The sequence below is a fragment of the Poeciliopsis prolifica genome, unplaced genomic scaffold (genome assembly GCF_027474105.1).
Source record: "Poeciliopsis prolifica strain line A6 unplaced genomic scaffold, Auburn_PproV2 SCAFFOLD008, whole genome shotgun sequence".
Taxonomy (NCBI): Eukaryota; Metazoa; Chordata; class Actinopteri; order Cyprinodontiformes; family Poeciliidae; genus Poeciliopsis; species Poeciliopsis prolifica.
In genome coordinates this window covers 10,434,995-10,453,419 of record NW_026562383.1, presented here as the reverse complement: position 1 = coordinate 10,453,419, position 18,425 = coordinate 10,434,995, and the positions used below count along the sequence as shown (strand labels likewise).

General features: G+C 40.1%; 2 protein-coding genes across 2 annotated transcripts in view; one reads left to right on the top strand and one right to left on the bottom strand.

Moving 5' to 3' along the window:
* Nucleotides 1-1,048: 1,048 nt before the first annotated feature.
* On the bottom strand, nt 1,049-8,999 carry map6d1 (MAP6 domain containing 1). The gene is made up of 3 exons (XM_055032482.1): nt 7,965-8,999; nt 6,892-7,219; nt 1,049-1,689 (listed from the first exon to the last, which is right to left on the bottom strand). Exons 1-3 carry the CDS (start codon nt 8,456-8,458, stop codon nt 1,612-1,614), a joined length of 900 nt encoding a protein of 299 aa, XP_054888457.1. The 5' UTR covers nt 8,459-8,999; the 3' UTR covers nt 1,049-1,611.
* A 2,053-nt stretch (nt 9,000-11,052) lies between these two features.
* The window catches only part of ece2a (endothelin converting enzyme 2a), a 65,454-nt gene continuing 58,081 nt past the window's right edge, over nt 11,053-18,425 (top strand). Inside the window, exons 1-2 of the mRNA XM_055032535.1 lie at nt 11,053-11,318; nt 11,925-12,089. Of these exons, the coding sequence (XP_054888510.1) occupies nt 11,180-11,318; nt 11,925-12,089 (304 nt within the window). The 5' untranslated portion in view covers nt 11,053-11,179. The remainder of the gene's footprint in view (nt 11,319-11,924; nt 12,090-18,425) is intronic.

Here is an 18,425-nt window from a genome sequence, read left to right as displayed (position 1 = left end):
GGAAACATTAGAGGGAAACCAAAATATTCACAAAATTGTTTCATCTCGGATAAACTTGTTAATTTATCTGTTATTTTAGTTGAGCTTGGATTTAATGGCTGTGCTTTTTTTTTTTTTTTTACAGTTTTCTTTTGCTTAAAAGTATGTTCTCAGTCCCAATGCATTTTTCTATTGTTTAAGATTTGTATTTTTGCTAAGTATTTACCACCAATGACAAAAAAAAAAAGAACATTTTAACTTTTTTGTCAAATTAACCAAATGCACAATTCTTGTTAAGTACTAAGTAGTATAAGATAAGTTGTATTTCAAAACAGCAGAAGAAATCTTATGTTTTTGGAACAATAACAATATTTGTTGTTAATCTGTTGCAAAGAGATGAGAGTGTTTCTGGTAAGAAAGTGCCGTGTAGTAAACATCAGATTTTTACTTTTGCAACATTTACCAACTGTTAATTTCTTGTGTCAGATAAATAGTATTTCAAAAGAGCTTATAAACAATGATATTATTAATTCAGTGTTAAGAGATTAGTCCTTTTTTCTGGCAACGAAGTATAAATCAGATTTTTACTTTGTGTTGAATGTCTGATGATGTATTTATAACCAATGACAAAAAAAAAAATCACTTTTTTGCTGTTTTTGTCGTAATGTATATGATAAGAAGAATTTCAAAAGAGCAAAAGAAATTTTATGTTTTTTTTACAATGACAATATTTGTTGTTAATCTGTTGCTAAGAGATGAGCACGTTTTCTGGTGAAGAATTGCCACAAAGTATACGTTTGATTTTCACGTTTGCAAAATTTACCCACTGTAAATTGGTAAAAAAATAAATTAATTTTAAAAAATCCTCATTGAATGGAAATATGGCAGTGCCTGTAAACCTACTCCTAACCCTAGTCCAGATAATGTGCAGATGAACTTAATCTGGAATAAGTATTTACTACTTGTTAAATAAATAAACTTTCCTACTATTAAATAAATAAAGTGACTAAATACAGGCAATGACGTCACACAGAGTTGAACAAAATCCGACTGAAAAGTGAAACAAGCCTAATAAACAATATTTTATTGTAATTCAACTTTTTAGATCCTTTAATTGCTGTTTCTCTTTGACAAGATCTTTATCAAAAAAAAATTCGACTAAACAATAATTTCTTCAAACATGAACTGAATGTAAAGGTAATAAATTATTTTCAGGCAGATTTCTAGAGACCTCAAAGGGCAGCATAGCACACTCTAAGCAAACACACCTTATGATAAATCATATCCTGGACTACAGGTGCGGAGCCAACATTATGTACATCAGAGACAAAAGAGCAGGCACACAAACACAGACATACAGAGCAGCCAGGTTCTTGTGCATCTACAACCAAAACAAAAAAGAAAAAAAAAAGAAAAAGAAAGAGTTTGTTTCTAGACTATTCTGTCACATGCGTCTTCATTTGTAGGAACAAGGAGCCTGGAGGAGTATCAAAAAGAGTGGTTTATCTCTCTTTACCTGGGATAATGAGCAGCTGCTCAACAGTGTTCACAACAACAACATTCCTTTGCATAGATTCTTGTGTTGTGGAATGGACTGTGGGGGGTGGGGAGGGTGAAGAGTCCCAGCAGCTGTCAGATGTTGAAGACCCTCGATCCGCTTTGAAAGACGGCAGAAGGGTTCGGGGGCAGTTTGGTCCTCACAAGATGCTCCTGAGTGAGAGATGGAGGAGATCGAGAGATGAAGCACAGCAGCTTTTTTCAGGAGGTCAAAGTGATGGTGATGGAGAGGAGAAGCGGCAGCTGTGGCACTGATCCCATGAAATGAAAGGAGACTGGCAGGACAGTGCCGTCGCAGAGCATCAGCTCTGCTGTCAGCGTAGAGCAGGAGTGATTGTGTTACTTTCTCCAACTTAGTGCTGCTCTCCTCAGCTTGTCCAAAGGCTTAAGAACCTCAATTCTTTTCTGTTTCTCAATTCTTTTCTGTTTCTGGGGAATCATAATTTTTTTCACACTCCCCTGTGACCTTCCATTCTCTGTAAAAACCATTCGCTCCAGCATGGTATGACATCATCAAAATAATCTGCAGATGAAATTTTTCGCCTTTGTGGCTAAATCTGGCACATTTACATAATGGATGAAAATGCTTGTGTTAATTAATATGCATGATTCTTCATTAACTACATAAAGAAAATTTAAAGCAAGCAACATCCTTAGGTGCTTATCATCTCATAACCTCTTTGGATGTGATTCCCCAGCACCGTAGGAGGCAGGGAAAGCTGATCGCGTTGTTTAGTAAGCCGGATTGTTGAGTCTGAATTCACTCCCCACCCACCACACACACACACACACACACACACGCACGCACGCACGCACGCACGCACGCCGCACGCACACACACACACACACACACACACACACACACACACACACTTGCTGTATTCTGCTCTGCCTCTCTCCTAAATTAGATTGGTGCTGAACAAGACTGCAACCCGATGCACTTTAACAGATAATCCATCAAACGATGCACTCTGTTTCCCAGCCCCCTTTCCACTCCTTTTATGTTTCCCTGTCACTTATCAATCACACGATGCATCTCCGTCCGCACATCTTATATTTTTTATCGTCTCCCCGCCTTCCTTCCTTTTACTCCCTCAACCCCTGCTCTTATAACACAGTGCTGCTTTCCCAGCCTTAGAGAAACCTGCCAACTTGGCACCAAGCCCTCCCTCTTGTCCCTTTGTGGAGCTGGTAGCAGCGTGGGAACGGGGATGAGGTCCAAGTGAAAGAACAGGACGAGATGGAGACAAACGGGGAGGAAAGAAAGTTTGGCAGTGGGACGGAGTGGAAAGCAGGAGAATGAGGACGATAACTGGAGCACAGCATGAAAGGACTGTGTTTTGCATTCCCTCCCTCTGCTGTGTCATCTTGTGGATGTTTATTTTGCCAGCAAAAAGCCTTCACTTCACACAGAGTATCTCATCTCTGACCCTATGTGTTTTTTTCTCACATTCTGACAGTAGATCCACCAGGCAATTTATAGAAATGTTCTGAAAATCATGGCAACCCTTCTAAAGATTTGCAAGCAGCCTTAAAGTACATGAATTTGTCATTGCAGTAGCATAATGCGACATTTTAATTTGGACACAATGATTTAGTGTGATGATGAAACTATTTCCGTGTTGAATTGCTCACATATTTATCCTGCGGGACTCAAAGACCCGTTGTCAGTTTAAAGGTCAAGTCCATTAGGGATGAGTAATTGAAATTTAACCTTAATATTTTAAAAGTAAAATTGATCATCAATTTTACTTTTAAATTTCACTTCAAACACATCGCAGGCTTTTAGACCGTACATGTCGCTGCATGCGACCAAAACCTCACATACAAAAACACTTTTGTATGTGAGGCTACTTTAGCAAGTCTTTTGCTAAAATAAGTGGTTTAGCAAATAAACTAAACTGCTTCTTCAATATGGAAGTTACATTAAGTAGCACAAAATAAGTGCATTAAACTGTAGGTTGAAAAATATGATAAGTTCAAATATATCAACACTTGTTAATCCTCTCATGGAACAAACACTGTGAGAGAATGTTTAAAACAGCAAAATGAACAATTTTGGTAAAAACAAAAAACAAAACAGCTCTTCATAAAGAGTCAAACAAACCTTTTGAACAGCGTTATAGAGACACAGTGAAGTTACATGACTTTCTTTGGTGTGATCTGCAAAACAAAACATTCCGATTTCGTCCACTAATGAACAAGAGAAGGAAAAGATACAAAACAGCATAGGACAAGCAAGCTGTATTGTATTTTTTATTTTTTTCATTGCGTGATGTGTTAATCATTTTAAACTGATTAGAAGTGACTTTGTAAAGCAGATTCGCCTGCTGTGGTGGATCGATCCCAGCTCAGGCGCTGTGCCGCCCCCGTGCCGTCCTCGCCCCAGCTAACTGGAGCGAAACAGAGGAGTGGGTGAAAGGAGGTGGATTTCAGAATGCATTGTTCCGGCAGGCCATCTAATCCTCTTTGTGCCGTTTAAAACCACTGTGAGCAACATTTCCATCATCAATCTTGTTGTGCATCGGAGATCACTGCGCAGTCACATGAGCTCAGCTTTAAGTCTTCAGGGGTTGGTTTGGGCGGGTGGGGGGCGTACTGCCTCTCAGCAGACTGGGAAGCAGACAGGAATTGATCTCTGCCGAGATGTTTGTCTTTAATTTTGGCTGCATTTCCAAAATTCCCCTGAGTCAGACGTTTTGTCGTGCAGATTACACGCCTTTTGCTCACAATCCTATCACCTGCATCAGCTGTGTTTTCAGTTCACCTTTCCTTTGGGTTTCCAACAACCTCTCTTTGAGAATCTTGGGAGTTATGTTGTTACTTATCTGATTAAAAAATAAATAAATAAAATAAAACTCTTCCATCATTTAAATAGTTTTAATGATGAAAAGAGCCTATTAGAGCTTTGCATTCGCAGTCGGTCGGTTCAACCACATTGAAACAGCTTGATGAATGCCTGCATTTCACAGAACACCATAAAGATTGGAGAATCCCCTCACGGACCAGTGCAGCCAGAGTGTAATGCATGCTGGAGTGGGATGTGTAATGCTCGGTCAGACACCTCTGCAGGGGGCTGGTGAGTCAGTAATGAGTTGGCACTGAGTGGGCTGCTGTGGATTATCTGAGATCAACTTGATTTGCCACCAGGCCAGTTTTTGTTTGCTGTCGTTTTTGTCGCTGTCAGATGAATAAACACACAACGTGCGTTCTGTGTGGAAAAGTCTCCACTGCGGCGCTCCAACACACCGCCAGCAGCACCAATGTCCTTTACTGTATGGGCTGTGATCTCACTGGAACTGGGTCAGAATTATTTTTAGAGTCTCTGTCCTGTCATTGACATCTCCAGCTTTGACCTCCACGCTCATCAGACTCAGGTCGCTGAGAGGCAAAACGCTTTAACAGAGCAGACATGGCTTGGAAAAATCATGCAAATAAGCAGAAGGTGGTCTTAATACACTCCCGTGGATTAAATATGTTTTTTTTTTTCACAGCACGGAACATGAGGACAAACCCAGAGGACACGAGAAAAATGTTTTGCTTTTTCTGTTTCTTTTTTTTTTAATGTAGAAAAAAAAACATTTCCAAGCTTTACATTTCCTAATACCCTTTAGCTTAATGAAGCAGATGTTGCCAGGCGTACAGGCAGACTACCTGACCCGGTCCAGGTCAGCGCGACTAGACTGAATGTTGGCAGATGGGGTGCAGCTCTGTGGGTAGGGAAGAGGGATGGCACTAAGCCTCTGGAGATTCCCATAAACCGCCTCACGAACCGTCCAGAAACACGCTGAACAGAGACGACATGCAGGGCAGCAGCAGATATAGAGCCAGGGAGGCGTCTCCTCTCCTTGTTTGTGCTGAACTGAACTAAATTAGTGAGTCCTCCACTTCGGCACTTACTTTATGTTTCTATTCTAATTATTCTAATAGCTTTTGACATTGTAAACTCAAACTCCTTTCTCCATGAATTTTTTTGTTATTGTTGTACATTTTCAATCAAATTTAGGTCTGGACTTTGACTGGACCAGTCTAACAAATGTGTTGATCGAATTTGTTGAGCCACCGTTTCTGTCTTATACATAGACTCGTGCATAATTAATAAATATGCAGTCATCAGATTCTCCTGTGGAAAATTGAGATCTGAGGGACTTATGAAGGTAAAGGGTTGCTTTGGATTTTTGTTCCTAGGTTTATCGGGCTGACGGTGGCAGGAAACCAATGCACATTTTTCAAATTTCTATTTGTGAAACAAAAACTTGAAGAAACAAAAATGTATTTCCACTTGATAACTCTGAACTAGTTTGTGTTAGTCTGTAACACAAAGTCCCAACAAAACAACTCTGATAAGTTGTAATTGCTACTATATGTTGAAGTGTTTAGCAAAGCACTTCATGTGGAAGTGCTTTGCTAAACACCTGTGCTGAATTTTTTTTAAATGGCTGAAGGTGGAAGTGACCAACACGTGCCTGATGACGAGCATTTTGGTTGAAAAACCTTCTGCTGACAGGATGAGTGAGAGACTGGAGACAAAGAACGGTGAAAGTCTCCATAGAAAAATTGAGCGCTCCTAACCTAGCGGAAGTGCTTGCACCGTGATTTCTTGTTTAGAGGAACTCGACGTCTCATCGAGAGCTGATGACTTTGCTGTCAACAAAATTGCTTTTATATTCCAAACTATGTTTTGTCATTTATCCATTCACTTGCATGTGATGCGTGTGGGTCATAAAGACATGTCCCATTCACTCACATAGCATAACATATTTTATTACAGTTCATAAACAGTGATAAAATAGTGATAAACAGTTATAACTTGCTTTAAGAATGTGAGCTAGTGAATGGCGGGTCACATGGCAACCAGTGAAAGATTAACTATGCATGGAGTTGAAATGATCACATAAAATATACTAAGTACATACATTTTCTTCCCAATTTTTGATGCACTCCCCAAAACTGAGAGTCTTAAAAATGTCCAGTTTGAAGAGCTTATGTCAACTGAAACCAGAGATGAAGGTATTAAGTTGGTTGTTGCAGCTGTAATTATAAATAATTATTGGATGTAGATGATTTTGCTGCTAATCCGGACCACATTGGGAAGTTACACTCATTTCCTTCCCCATCATCCCCGTTCTATTCAGGTCACAGTGATGAGCAAAGCACCAGCAGTGTTACCTAACATGGCCTGTTTTAAAACAGCTGGGTCACTTTGAGCCGTTCTGGGACAGAACGCAGTATCACTTTTCTGAGATGCCCCAGCAGCGAGACGGCGCCTGGGAGAGGTGTGAGGATGACTTTCTGTAGGGGCGTGCTGCGGTTTTCCACCTGTGCAAATGAAGCTCTGTGAAAACGCACGCCTACCTCTCTCTTGGCTGTTCCGCTGTGCTCGGTGGTCTCTGGCAGGATGCTTTGCTGGAGGCTGGACGGGCTGAGGGAGCTGCCGGCTCGCGTGGCAGCCAGGTTGTGCTGCGTGACGGACGGAGGCTGGATGTTGGAGGCAGCAGATGGAGGGATGAGATCAGCCTTTTGCCCGCTCATGGCCCTGTTGACCTCCCCGCTGTAGGCGGCCTGATAACTGGTCTCACGTGGGATGTGGGTAGCCTCCGTCCCTGGGCTGGAATATTGAGCTGTGGGGTTTCTCCTCGCACTCCTGGCTGGCTTCGCCCCTGTCCATGGCCTGTACTCTTGCCTGGAGAAAGAGAAATGGATCAATAGGCAGGAGTTATCATGGCAGGCTTGATGTTGAAATTGCATATTTTCTGCTTCGAAACGCAGCCAGAAGAATGTTATCAAAAACCAGAAAGAGAAACTACATCACACCAGTTTTAAAGTCTTCCATCTTAAGATCAGTTTACTTGTTTACAAAGTTCTTTGTAGGCCTTGTAGATCCAGTTGATCCACAAGGCCTTTAAAACCTGCAACTTTCTCTGATGGAATATTTAAGCAGTAGTAAATGTTCACAATCTGCTTTGGCAGGTTAAGTATCTCCTGCAGTATTTTAGCTTCTTTTGCCAAGTGTTTTGAACTGTTTTGTTGGTTGCTCTGTTGTAGGATGTTAGTGAGGATCTGCTTGAAATCTTTAGTATCTCTTTGTGCTGCACAGAGCTGTAGGAAATATACTTAGATGACATCATAGTGATTGGTATTGGCATTGTGTGTTGAGTAACCTGTTTTTCTGGGAGTTCATTCCTGCAATAAAAATGCAAATATAAATTAAACACTCATTTCTTTCATCTGGAGCGCCTCCAGGAGCATTATTGATGATCAGCTCTTCTCCCTCTCTCCTGCTCTCTGAGTTCCAGCACGGATTTCGCTCGGCTATAAATAAACTGAACCTCGTTAGGCATGAAAGCAGGCATCAGCACACGGCTTTCCTCGCTGGGACGGTGACGGACTGGACAGCGCCTGGTGCTGAACAAGCAGAAAGCACGTACCTGTAGGAGCTGGTCTTGCTCTCCTCCGTCACCTGCTGCTCCAGCCTGTCCCCCCGCCTCTCCCCAACCTGCGCCTGGAGGTGGTAACTGTTCACCTGGCTGCTGTCCGAAGCGCCGTCCCCCCTGCCGCCCCCGTTACTGATCCAGGGGAAGTTGTCCTTCCTGGGAATGGGCCAGGGTTTGAAATCCTGCTTGTACTGAGTGACGCTGGGGAACGGCACGCCGGGCGGGTGGTAGTCCTCCCGGGGCTTGTAGCTGGGCTCCCTTCGTGCCCTGGAGGGACCTCGGGGTCCGTCTGCGGGCGCATGGGGGGAGCCTCTTGGGGCGGCGAAGCTGTTCTCCGAGTCGGAGAGCTGCTTGGTGACGGAGCGCACCTCCTGTTCCGCGATGTCCGAGTAGTTCTGAATGGTCAGCGGGACCGAGAGGTCCGACTTGTCGAACTGGTTCCAGAATCGAGCCAGACAGCACACTCTGGTGATGCACGGCCAAGCCATAGCATTTACTCTACTGCTCCCGTCACCCAAGAAAAAGAAAGAAAGAAAGAAAAAAAAATGTTAAAAGAAAGAAAAGAGTGATGAAAGATCAGAGGTTACATTCAGACAGAGAGTCGCTCTCCTCCCTCCACGCCTGACTCCGGGAAGCTGAGCCCATGTCAGCAGGCAGCAGGAGCAGAAGAGATGAGCCGGTGTCGGTCTGTCGGGGGACCGTCTGAACATCCCTCTCACGTGGTCTGTGATAGTGCTCCCACTCTGCAGAGGATCGGGAGACCAGTTCCTCCCCGCACCTCCCGTCGGATCCCCTCGGTGTGACCGGACTCGCAGTCGGAGCCGCGCATCCTCGCTGTCCGTCTCCACTTCAGACGATTCTCACGCGCTCGAGCACACGATCTTTGAAACAACTTTCTTCGATTAGCAGATCGAACATTGCGGTTTAGCTGAAGGTTACATAACATCGATGCGGCGCTTAAAGTAGGCTACAGTATGAAGGTGTGAGGGCTGATCTGTCTGTCTAGCAGCTGGAATGCCTCGTGGGACAACCTGGAGAACACCAGACTCACATTTCCTTCCATCTAAGTATCTCAAGAAAACTCGGATCGTTTTATCCTTGAGATCAGTTTCACTCTCCCAATCATTTAGCATTTTATTTCTTAAGTTTCCTTTGTGCTCCCTATTAAAATTTGTACTTTTCAGGCCACTTTTAGAGACTAGTAAGGACAATAGAAATATTTTCTTTTAACCATTGGTGCAGTCATATATATTTTTTTACATCATATTAACCTTGAGAAGAGTTTACTTAACCCATTTTTTCACTCCATTAGGCAGCTTGAAGTCCTTTTGTTGCAATTTAAGTTCAGTATACATCTAGCAGTAAGGGATGAAGTTACTGAGACCTTAAAAACAGGGTTATGTTCAAAACAACATCCCAAGCTCTTAATTCTCAAAGAATTAGGAGTTTTTCCTCCGTGATAGCAATATCCTTCCGTAAACACGCTGAGGACTTCCTTCGTTTCTGCATGTAGTACAAAGCTACGCTTTTTTGTTGTTGTTGCCAGTTCTGCCTGAAGAGAAAAAAATCATGGTTGGGCATTTTGTACAGACTTAAAATATCTGCAAAATCAAGTCTTTAAATAATGCGCATGCTGTTAATGGTTTCAATGCAAAGAAGCGTTAGCACCTCTAAATGTTTTAGACAAAAACATAACTTGTCTTATGCAAGATGCCGGTTGAAGTCAGTCAACCTTTCTTTCAGAAGAAAACCAAAGGAAACATATAAATGGTAATGTGATATTGCCACCTGCAGGAAGGATGTGGCATTACTCTTGTACTTTGAGGCATTTTCCCGAATAAATATTGTAGGCTACATCATTTTCCGATACATCCTGGCTGAGTTAAGCTTGTACGTGTAATAGTAAAGATAACCTATGGGGATTAGGATCACTAAAATAAAAGTGAAAAGAATTATGACTTTCACAGAATTGTGAGGAAAGAAGTCAGATTGTACTAATCCTTTTCCTTGAGAAAATCATACAAATAAAATTCAAAAGAGTTGTTTTCTTTCTCAAAACAGCCTAAAATGAACCAGTTCCACACAAATTGCAAATTTTCTGTAGACCTGATCCAGGTCTACAGAAAAGAAAGTTGTAGCTTTATTTATGTCAAAAACTGGAATATGTTTGTACAATTTGTGATACAAGATTTTTTTTAATATGAGACAGAGAGCTCATATGACAATTTAGAAACAAATACATTTCTATAACCTATCCACAAATTACAAATGTTTGAAAACAAAAAATGTAAAAGATCAACATTTATATAATCTAAAACAATAGCAAGTTTCAATAAGCATAAAAATTGTCCTAATAAAACAAAATGACCTATTAAATAGTGAGTAACCAATGAAACGCAATTAAAAACCAGACTGACAAGTTTTCGATGTGCTTTTAAAACCGTGGCCATCTGCAGCTGCTCCCAGCTCTTTGAGGAGGATATTCAGACAGTTTCCCACAACAGGGATGAGACAAAGCATAACAGACCAGCAAGCTTTTGTTTTTGGCAGCTAATGTGACACAGAACATTTTAGGATATCAGTCTACGTAGATCCAGCAGATGGTATTGGTTTGCAGCCTGCTTGTGATGTTTATTTTACTTGATCCATCAAGTAAATATGAGATGCAGAGATATTTCTCATGCAAATTATAGGAGGGATATGTTTGCCACCTGTGTTAAATGGTAATTTATTTTGAAAAAAAAAACTGCTGAATTTGAGCTTTATGCAACGTTACAGACACACACAGGTTTTGAGGACAGCTACTTCTTTTTGAGGCCATTATTGCTTATCATAGCTTCATAGCTACTGAAATAAATACATTTCAAAACGACCCTTTTCTATTAACTATTATACTTGTGATGCTAAAAGAACGGAGCATAGCCCTTAGGGTTTAATGATGATGTTTAAAAACATATAACCACAAAAATATTAGGCTTGTCTCAGCTTGTTGCAGTGAAGCGCTTAGATTCCACAACTTTTCGAGCCGCACTTGAACGCCTCGGACACCCACGTGTTTCACGTTGCTCCGCCTCCAAAACACTCACTTTACAGAGACTTTGGGAAAAAATGAGCTGCATTAAAAAAAAAGAGAAGTATCAGTTGAGATGAATGTGATTGAAGTTAATTTTTTAGACTTTTGTGGTGCTACAGGTTCGTCCTTGCTCTAAATGAGCCCGCGGTGTCCGGACACCTCAAACTACAACACGTGGATTCATCGCTGCTTGGACATTTTTCCGGATTCGACGGAGGAACCGAGGGAGCCGAGTGGTTTCAAATTCATCACGTCCAGCTCAAAGTCAACTGCTCGTAAGTAATGTTGTATTGTAGACTTAAAAAAAAACAAACAAACAGTTGTGATCCGCGTGCAGGAAATGCTGCTTGCTTTCTGCTTCTCTGCTTCTGCCACGCATGCGCTGTGTGACCAGGAAGTTTTGGTGAAATTCCCACAGCTTGCTTGTTTGATATTGGAGTTAAAAATGTCAATATTTTGTTAAACTGCCGCCACCTATTTTAAAATTATAACAAAAGAAAATGTTGGTGTTGGAGGTTGAAAACGCAACTCTGTTAATAAAATTCAAATAGCTTTTATTTAATCACTCTGGTATCTGCAGTTGGCTATTAAATGATTATTATAATTATTAGAAAAATACTAACCCTGTGGAAGTGAAAGTGACCCCTATAGACTTGGGTGTTTATGTGAATTTGACACATTAATAAAAACCACAGATGTTTCAGTCCAATAATTTATTGGTGTCTGTTTCACTCTTATCAGTTTTTATCATAAAACTGTTGTCTTTAAATAATTTGTCTCCTCAGCACCTTGCAGAACCATTTAGGTTTAGCAGTGATGTGGTTTAGAAATGTTCTTGGTATAGTCTGGAGTGAAAAGTTGTTTCTCTTGTCTTATTGCAGTCCACATGGAGTATCTGCCGGATAAAAACTCCAGCTACAAAGACGTCGCCTACTGGGATGACAGGTACCGGACGGAGGAGCACTATGATTGGTTGGGCAGCTTCTCCAGTTTCAAGCACCTCCTGGAAAAAATCATCAAGAAAGAAGATTCCATCCTTATACTGGGTTGGTGTTTTTTGTTCTGTCCCGACCTCATAGCAGTTCACCGTAAAAACAGAAGATAAGCACGAACTTGATGTGTGCATTCTACTTTGCAGTCAGTGACATTTTTAACCGTGGGTCCAACCTTTTGCACAAACATGTGTAATGGCAGAAAAGTTTTAGTGACAGAATTTGGAACACCTCGTTGATTTTTGAGATGCACCCTGGATAATTGATGGCCTCGCACTGCTTGCGCCCCTGCTTTGAGTTTTGGTGGCTGTGTCAGACGTCAAGGCTTCTTTCCCGCGCGGTCATTCCTGTCACCTATCCTCTGTCCGCTGTCAAATTAAAGATGAAATCCATGACACTCTATGTCATTATGTCTGTCCCTTATCATTTATATGGTTTCACTTTCTGTCGTTATGAACAAATATGGTCATAAAACCTTCCCAGCCATTGGTGTTTGTTGAATGTTTGCTGGTGTACTTTGATATTTAACAGCCATAGGTTTCTAATACAACTGCATACCAAGTATTTCTGATAATGTTAAATAGGGTAAAAAAAAAATAAAAAAAATTCCAAACAATAATAAACAAGTTATTGTAAATCAGTTATTTGCAAACTATTGTTGCCTTACTTGCTTTATCAATAAGCTAGCATGTAAAGACCAGAACTAGAGTCGGGGAAAACATGCATGGAAGTGTATCTTTTCAAATGAAAGCAATAAGATTGTTGAAAGAAAGCCATAGGAACCTTTGTTTGCTACAATCCGGGTAGGGCACACACTCCGGAAGGAGGAGCTCTGCTGAAATCAAGCTTTACTCTTACATGCCGAGGATGATCGATGAGGTGGAAAACTAACACTGCACATTTCCCTGAACACACCAGTCCAGTGCTGTAAAAGCTGACTACTCGGCACAACCCCTTGTACCAATCTGTTTGAGACCATTTTGCAACTGACTATAGTTGTGCACTTGTCTTTGGAGGTAACGAATGCTAACAATAAGTTGTTCTTATTCCTAGAACAACTTAGTTTGGGGATTGTTTTTGTGAAAGGGCGAACACAGTGAAAATGATTATGCAAATAGAAAACTCCCAGCAAGGCATTATTATATGGGTTTGATCACAGTACTTAAAAATTTATAAACAATGCTAACTGTGACCTCAGAAGAGGATTTTGCAAAGTTCAGCACTGCAAAGTTTCAAAAGCCCCGGCTTTACTTTTCTATAATTGACATTGCAACAATTTTCCACAAGGAGTCACTGTTGCATTAACATAAATTTGATTCCGTTGCACAATTTCATACATGCCTTTTCTGTAAGCTACTACATTTTATTACGGCATTATGCTTGCCTTATGCTTAAGTTGCTTCTTCCTGGATTGATATGTTTTAATATGTGATCACAACAAAGTGCAGAGATGTGATGTTGCGAAAGATGTTAGTTTAAGTTGTGTTTTTTTCTCCTTTTTCCTCACATCCACTTGTACACAGAAATCGAAAATGGTAAAATGGCATTAGGAATCCTCTTTTTGTAACCGGACTTAGCCATTTCTCCAATGACCATGTTTCTGTATGGTCATTGAGGGCTTTGAGGTGTGTGTGCGTGTGTGTGTGTGTGTTGAATCTGTGTCAGGAAATCACAGGAGGTCTCTGTTAGGTGAGAGCTGGAGGGGATGATGAGCTCAGTCAAAAGCTCTATGCCTGTTTTGCTCTGGTTTTCTTTAAGATCACCTAATTTTTTTTCTAGATTTGGTCATATCTGGTCTTATTAATCAGCACGGTATAATACAGATAAACCTTTTGGAATATATATGTATTTTTTATTTATTTTTAGTATCTTGGCATGCCAACGACAGTGAGCTAAGACTATGGAGGCTTGTATGTTAGATTGCTTCTCTTGCTTTCCTCCTGCAGTCAGGGTTTCTAAGGAGTCTGAGAAATGCTGGAATTTGTTTACAATATTTTCCAGGTTAGTTTGGAAAAATATCGGTATTTCCTGGCTCTGTTCCAAAAGTCCTTATTTATTTCCTTATTTCCTCCCTGCAGTACTTTCGTCCCTTTGTACTCCTTTCTCATTTTTCATTTTTCTTCTTTTTTTACTTCCTGTCTTACATCTTTCTTCGTACCTTGTTCTCCCGTTGCTTCTTTTCCTCCTTCTTATTTTCTCCCTTCAGAATTTCTTCCCTCATGTTCCTTTGATTTTTCAGAGACAGTAAAAGGACCGAGAAGTACTGTATAAAACACTGCACCAGGCAGTCAGGTTGACAATTTTCTAAATGCTGGTTTAAACTGAAGTAAAAGCCTCCCAAACAAAAAAAAATCTTGCTTTCTTGTGATCAGTTTGTGCTTTTTAACAACTGACAGCTCACATCTTTAGAGGGAACCAAAGATGTGAGAAAGATTGCATATTTTATAGAAATCAAGAACTTTTCAGAGGTTGCCAGCCACAAATCTCACCAGCTACAGTCATTTCTCATATTTATGTTGTCTTACGCAGAGAGGAAGCAGGTACAGTTTCCAGATGTTTTACTGTACTGAGATGACGCAGAGGAAGGCAAAACAAAGGAAAATACTTGATGAAATTTTGCTGAGTCAATGACCAATCTGGTGCGGATTTGGGATTCTCAGCTCTGAGGCGGAGGTCATTCCTGTTAAGGAAATCTGGCAGAGAGGGGCAAAGCAACAAGGGAGGAATGTAAAGATAAGGAGAGTTCTGGAAGGTTTTAGTGTCGAAACATGAGGATTTTAAATCCCTTTCTCTGTCTAGTTTTTTGTTGTTGTTGTTGCTAGATCGCAACAAAATGTGAACAGTTTTAAGTCATGATCTCACATTCAGCTGTAACCCAACAGTGCCCTGTTTCAGAATCAACTAGAACAATACAGGTTTTTGAATTTACAGGAGTTTATACAGTTTAGAATATAATAAGGACCCCACAACTGAACTGTGTTGTTAAGAATGGACATTTCTCAACAATATATTAAATATTAAAGGAATGACTTTAGAGTTTAAAGCCAGAAGTATCATTAGAAGTTGACTCTTTCTGACAGGGTAGCTCCAAAGATCCACTTCCTCTCAAATACAACCTACTGCTTATCTCTTGTGCACCAACTTATTCAATTTAGACAAAAAATGGTACAAGTAATGAAACCATGTCTGTCTCCAATAATGCAGATGTGTTAAAGTTTTGGTTCAATGCTACACATGCTAGTTTAGCACATTAAATAAAGCTTCTGAGAACAGTTATATAAAAAAAAAAACATTTTCAATTATAATCTAGTTAGCTGTGATGAATCTGTATGTTTATAGGAGTCCATAGTGGTGGGATCTGGGTTTTATTTAAAATACATGAAAGGTTCTCCTTTGAAGTTTTTTTCTTGTGTAAAAAGAAATAAATTCTAAAGCCAATTTTATTTTTTTATCCATGTTAAAAAGTCTTACCTTGTCTGTGTTACCTTTTCACTGTGTATGTTGTACTTTTCTCATCGTAGGCGGTCCTCAGCATTACCAGCATTTACAATTAGAGAGAACGAACAGGCCCCTTTGTTTCATTTATGTAAGGGTGCGTTTTTTAAATGCAGTATTGATTTTCTAATCCTTCATCTTTCAACTGGCTGGTAAACTCATTCATAATAGCATATCTTGCACAGAAGGTCCGCTGCCTACTCAAGACACCCACGTCATTCTCTTTGACATTTAGTCAGTTTTGTTTATGCTTTAAAAAGATTTAGTTTAATTTTTGGTCTGAAAACATAATAAAAATCTTGTAATTATGAAACAGAGCTGCAGGTTTTTATATTCCGTGAAGCCTTTTCTTTCTTTCTTTCTTTCTGGCCTGGTTGCTTGCACAGCTGAAGGTCTGTAGAGGTGTGTGTCACATCATCGCGTCAAGCAGTCCCTGGCCGATCACCTAGTGTCTACGCTTCCATCATTACAAAGAATTAACAGTGATCGCCTCATAGATGGCCCACTTCCTTCTCGCAGTGTTTATGGTCTGCCCTGAGCTACTGCTGCTGATGTAATGAGCCCGTGTTTCCCAGTGGTCAGCACTCATGTTTGTTCCTCATGGCGATGGACGATGATGTAATGGCACTTGGATCCTGATGCATGTGTGGTTGTATTCTTTGAGCATCTGAGGTCGGCACACCTGGCACAAGGTGCGCATGACGTCCAGTCTCCAGAGTTAGGTCCAGAACTGCATTAGAAGGTTAAATAGGCAAATAAAATATGTGTGGTAGCTTTATGGCCTCAGGTTCATCACTGTGCAGTAGGTTGGCAGACCTTCACGATGACCTCTGAGGCTTACAGCGGTCCTTTGGTCGGATGCAGCTACTGAGGAACTGAATGGAATCTTGGTTTTGTTTTTTATTTTTATCCAGAATTTAGTTTCTCCCAACATATTGTCAGTTTTAATGTAATGATTTTGAATAAAAGACAGAATCGCTCTTGAAGTGTTCATATTAATTACCATATTAAAATGTCTTTGTACTAGGTTGTTTTGCCAACTCCAGCTACCCCTCGCTGAACAAATAAACAAATCCATTACTGCATTAATGAATAAAGGTTTTTTGTCGATCTTTCAATTGCATGTGAGACGTTCCATTAAAAGCAGGTAGGTGGGCTGTGGCGTCTTCTGTTAGACTCATTAGTTTAGACATCTTGAGACGCAAGCATTTGTACATAAATGTGTGATTTTAATCCAATCTAGAAAGTAAACTGCAAATGCTCCCAATGTTATCGAAAGTTGTTGGTGTAGTTCCAGCCTCTACTGCTGTTACGTGTAGTAGAGGATTAAATGCCCTCTGAGCAAGGCACGTAATCCTAAATGTCAGACTTCAATATATTTTAATGGAATTTTAAGCAATAAGAAAAAATAGGGATAACCAGAACTCCAAAATATTCTTAGGGTTAATTAGGAAAGACGTATTATCTGATAATAACTGTAAAATATGTCTGGCAGCAGGATTTTTGTTATCCGATAAGTCAATGAGAAAGAAATTAATGTAGGACATCTTTGTGCAAGGTGAAGGGCTGTAAAATAATGCCTTTTAAAAAGTGTGATCAACAGATTAATTTAAGCCCTTGCTATAAAAACTATAATATTTCTATTTTTTAATTAATGAATAGCTCTTTGCTTGATAGGATGCACATTTTATGCCTCAAAAAGACTTAATGGCCTACATTTCATTTTACCCTGAGGCATTATAAATGTGCCAACACACACACACTTTCCCACTCACACACAACACAAAGGAACAAAATGCTGATGGCATGGAAAATCACCAGGGTTTGAAGTCGTGGCAGACGTCGTAGATATCAGATCTATGTGTGTATATATATATATATATATATATATATATATATATATATATATATATATATATATATATATATATATATATATATATGGCAATTTGAATGATATAACAGGCATACAGTTTGGCTTGTTCACATTTGCCCTTCCTTTTATTGATTGCAGCTCTTCCGTTCCTGTGGTGACGGGAGTCAGAGCATGTTGGCATGAATCTGATCCACTACTTCGGGACTGTACCAGCTCTTTCTGCTCATTTTTTTTTCACGGTAAAATTTTGGGCATAGTTTATTTAAGTGTAAGTTACCAGGTTCTGTGGTGAAAGTGCTCCTTCGATGCCCTTTCTGGCTTTAATTAACTTAATAGTTTGTTTTCATTGTTCTGTCGCTCTTTCTACGCTCAGTGGAAAGATAAACAGAAATGTGTTCAAGTATTCTTGTCTGTCCTGTTTGGACAGACAAACAGGACAGTTTGGTAAATGTCTGTCTTTTAAAGACAGAGTGTGTGACGTTAAAAATTTCTGACATTGATGTTTTTGCTGTATATTGTAGTATTTCAGAAAGTGGTGAATGTAGAACCAACTGGTGTTTTTGGGTTTGTCAATTAATAAGACATAAGCAGGAATAGACAATTATATTTTACAATAAAATCATTTAAAATTGGGCAATGTTGAGAGCAATTTGAAGAAGACTGCGCTGCACTTGTTGTGGAATCTGCTCTTTTCTGATGGTCATGTCTCCAATGGGATTTGGAGGTGCTTAAATGCCTCTGGCAGCTGGATTTGGACATTAATTTGTCAACTGTTTTTCTCCATATCAGTGATGTTTGCTTTTTGCTTGATGTCATCTCAGGAGAGTAATTCATTCTTTATCCCTCCATCTCTTTCCCCTTCCTTTGAAGCCTGTCTGCCAAATAAATATCTGCGTCAAATTGTGTAGCTTTTACATCTGCCCTCTGTACTTAAAAAAGGACTCCGAATTCAGAGAAATTGAAGTTTGGAGAAGTGTGGAATTGTGACAGGAATATGTGTAGGAACCATTTGTTTTGCT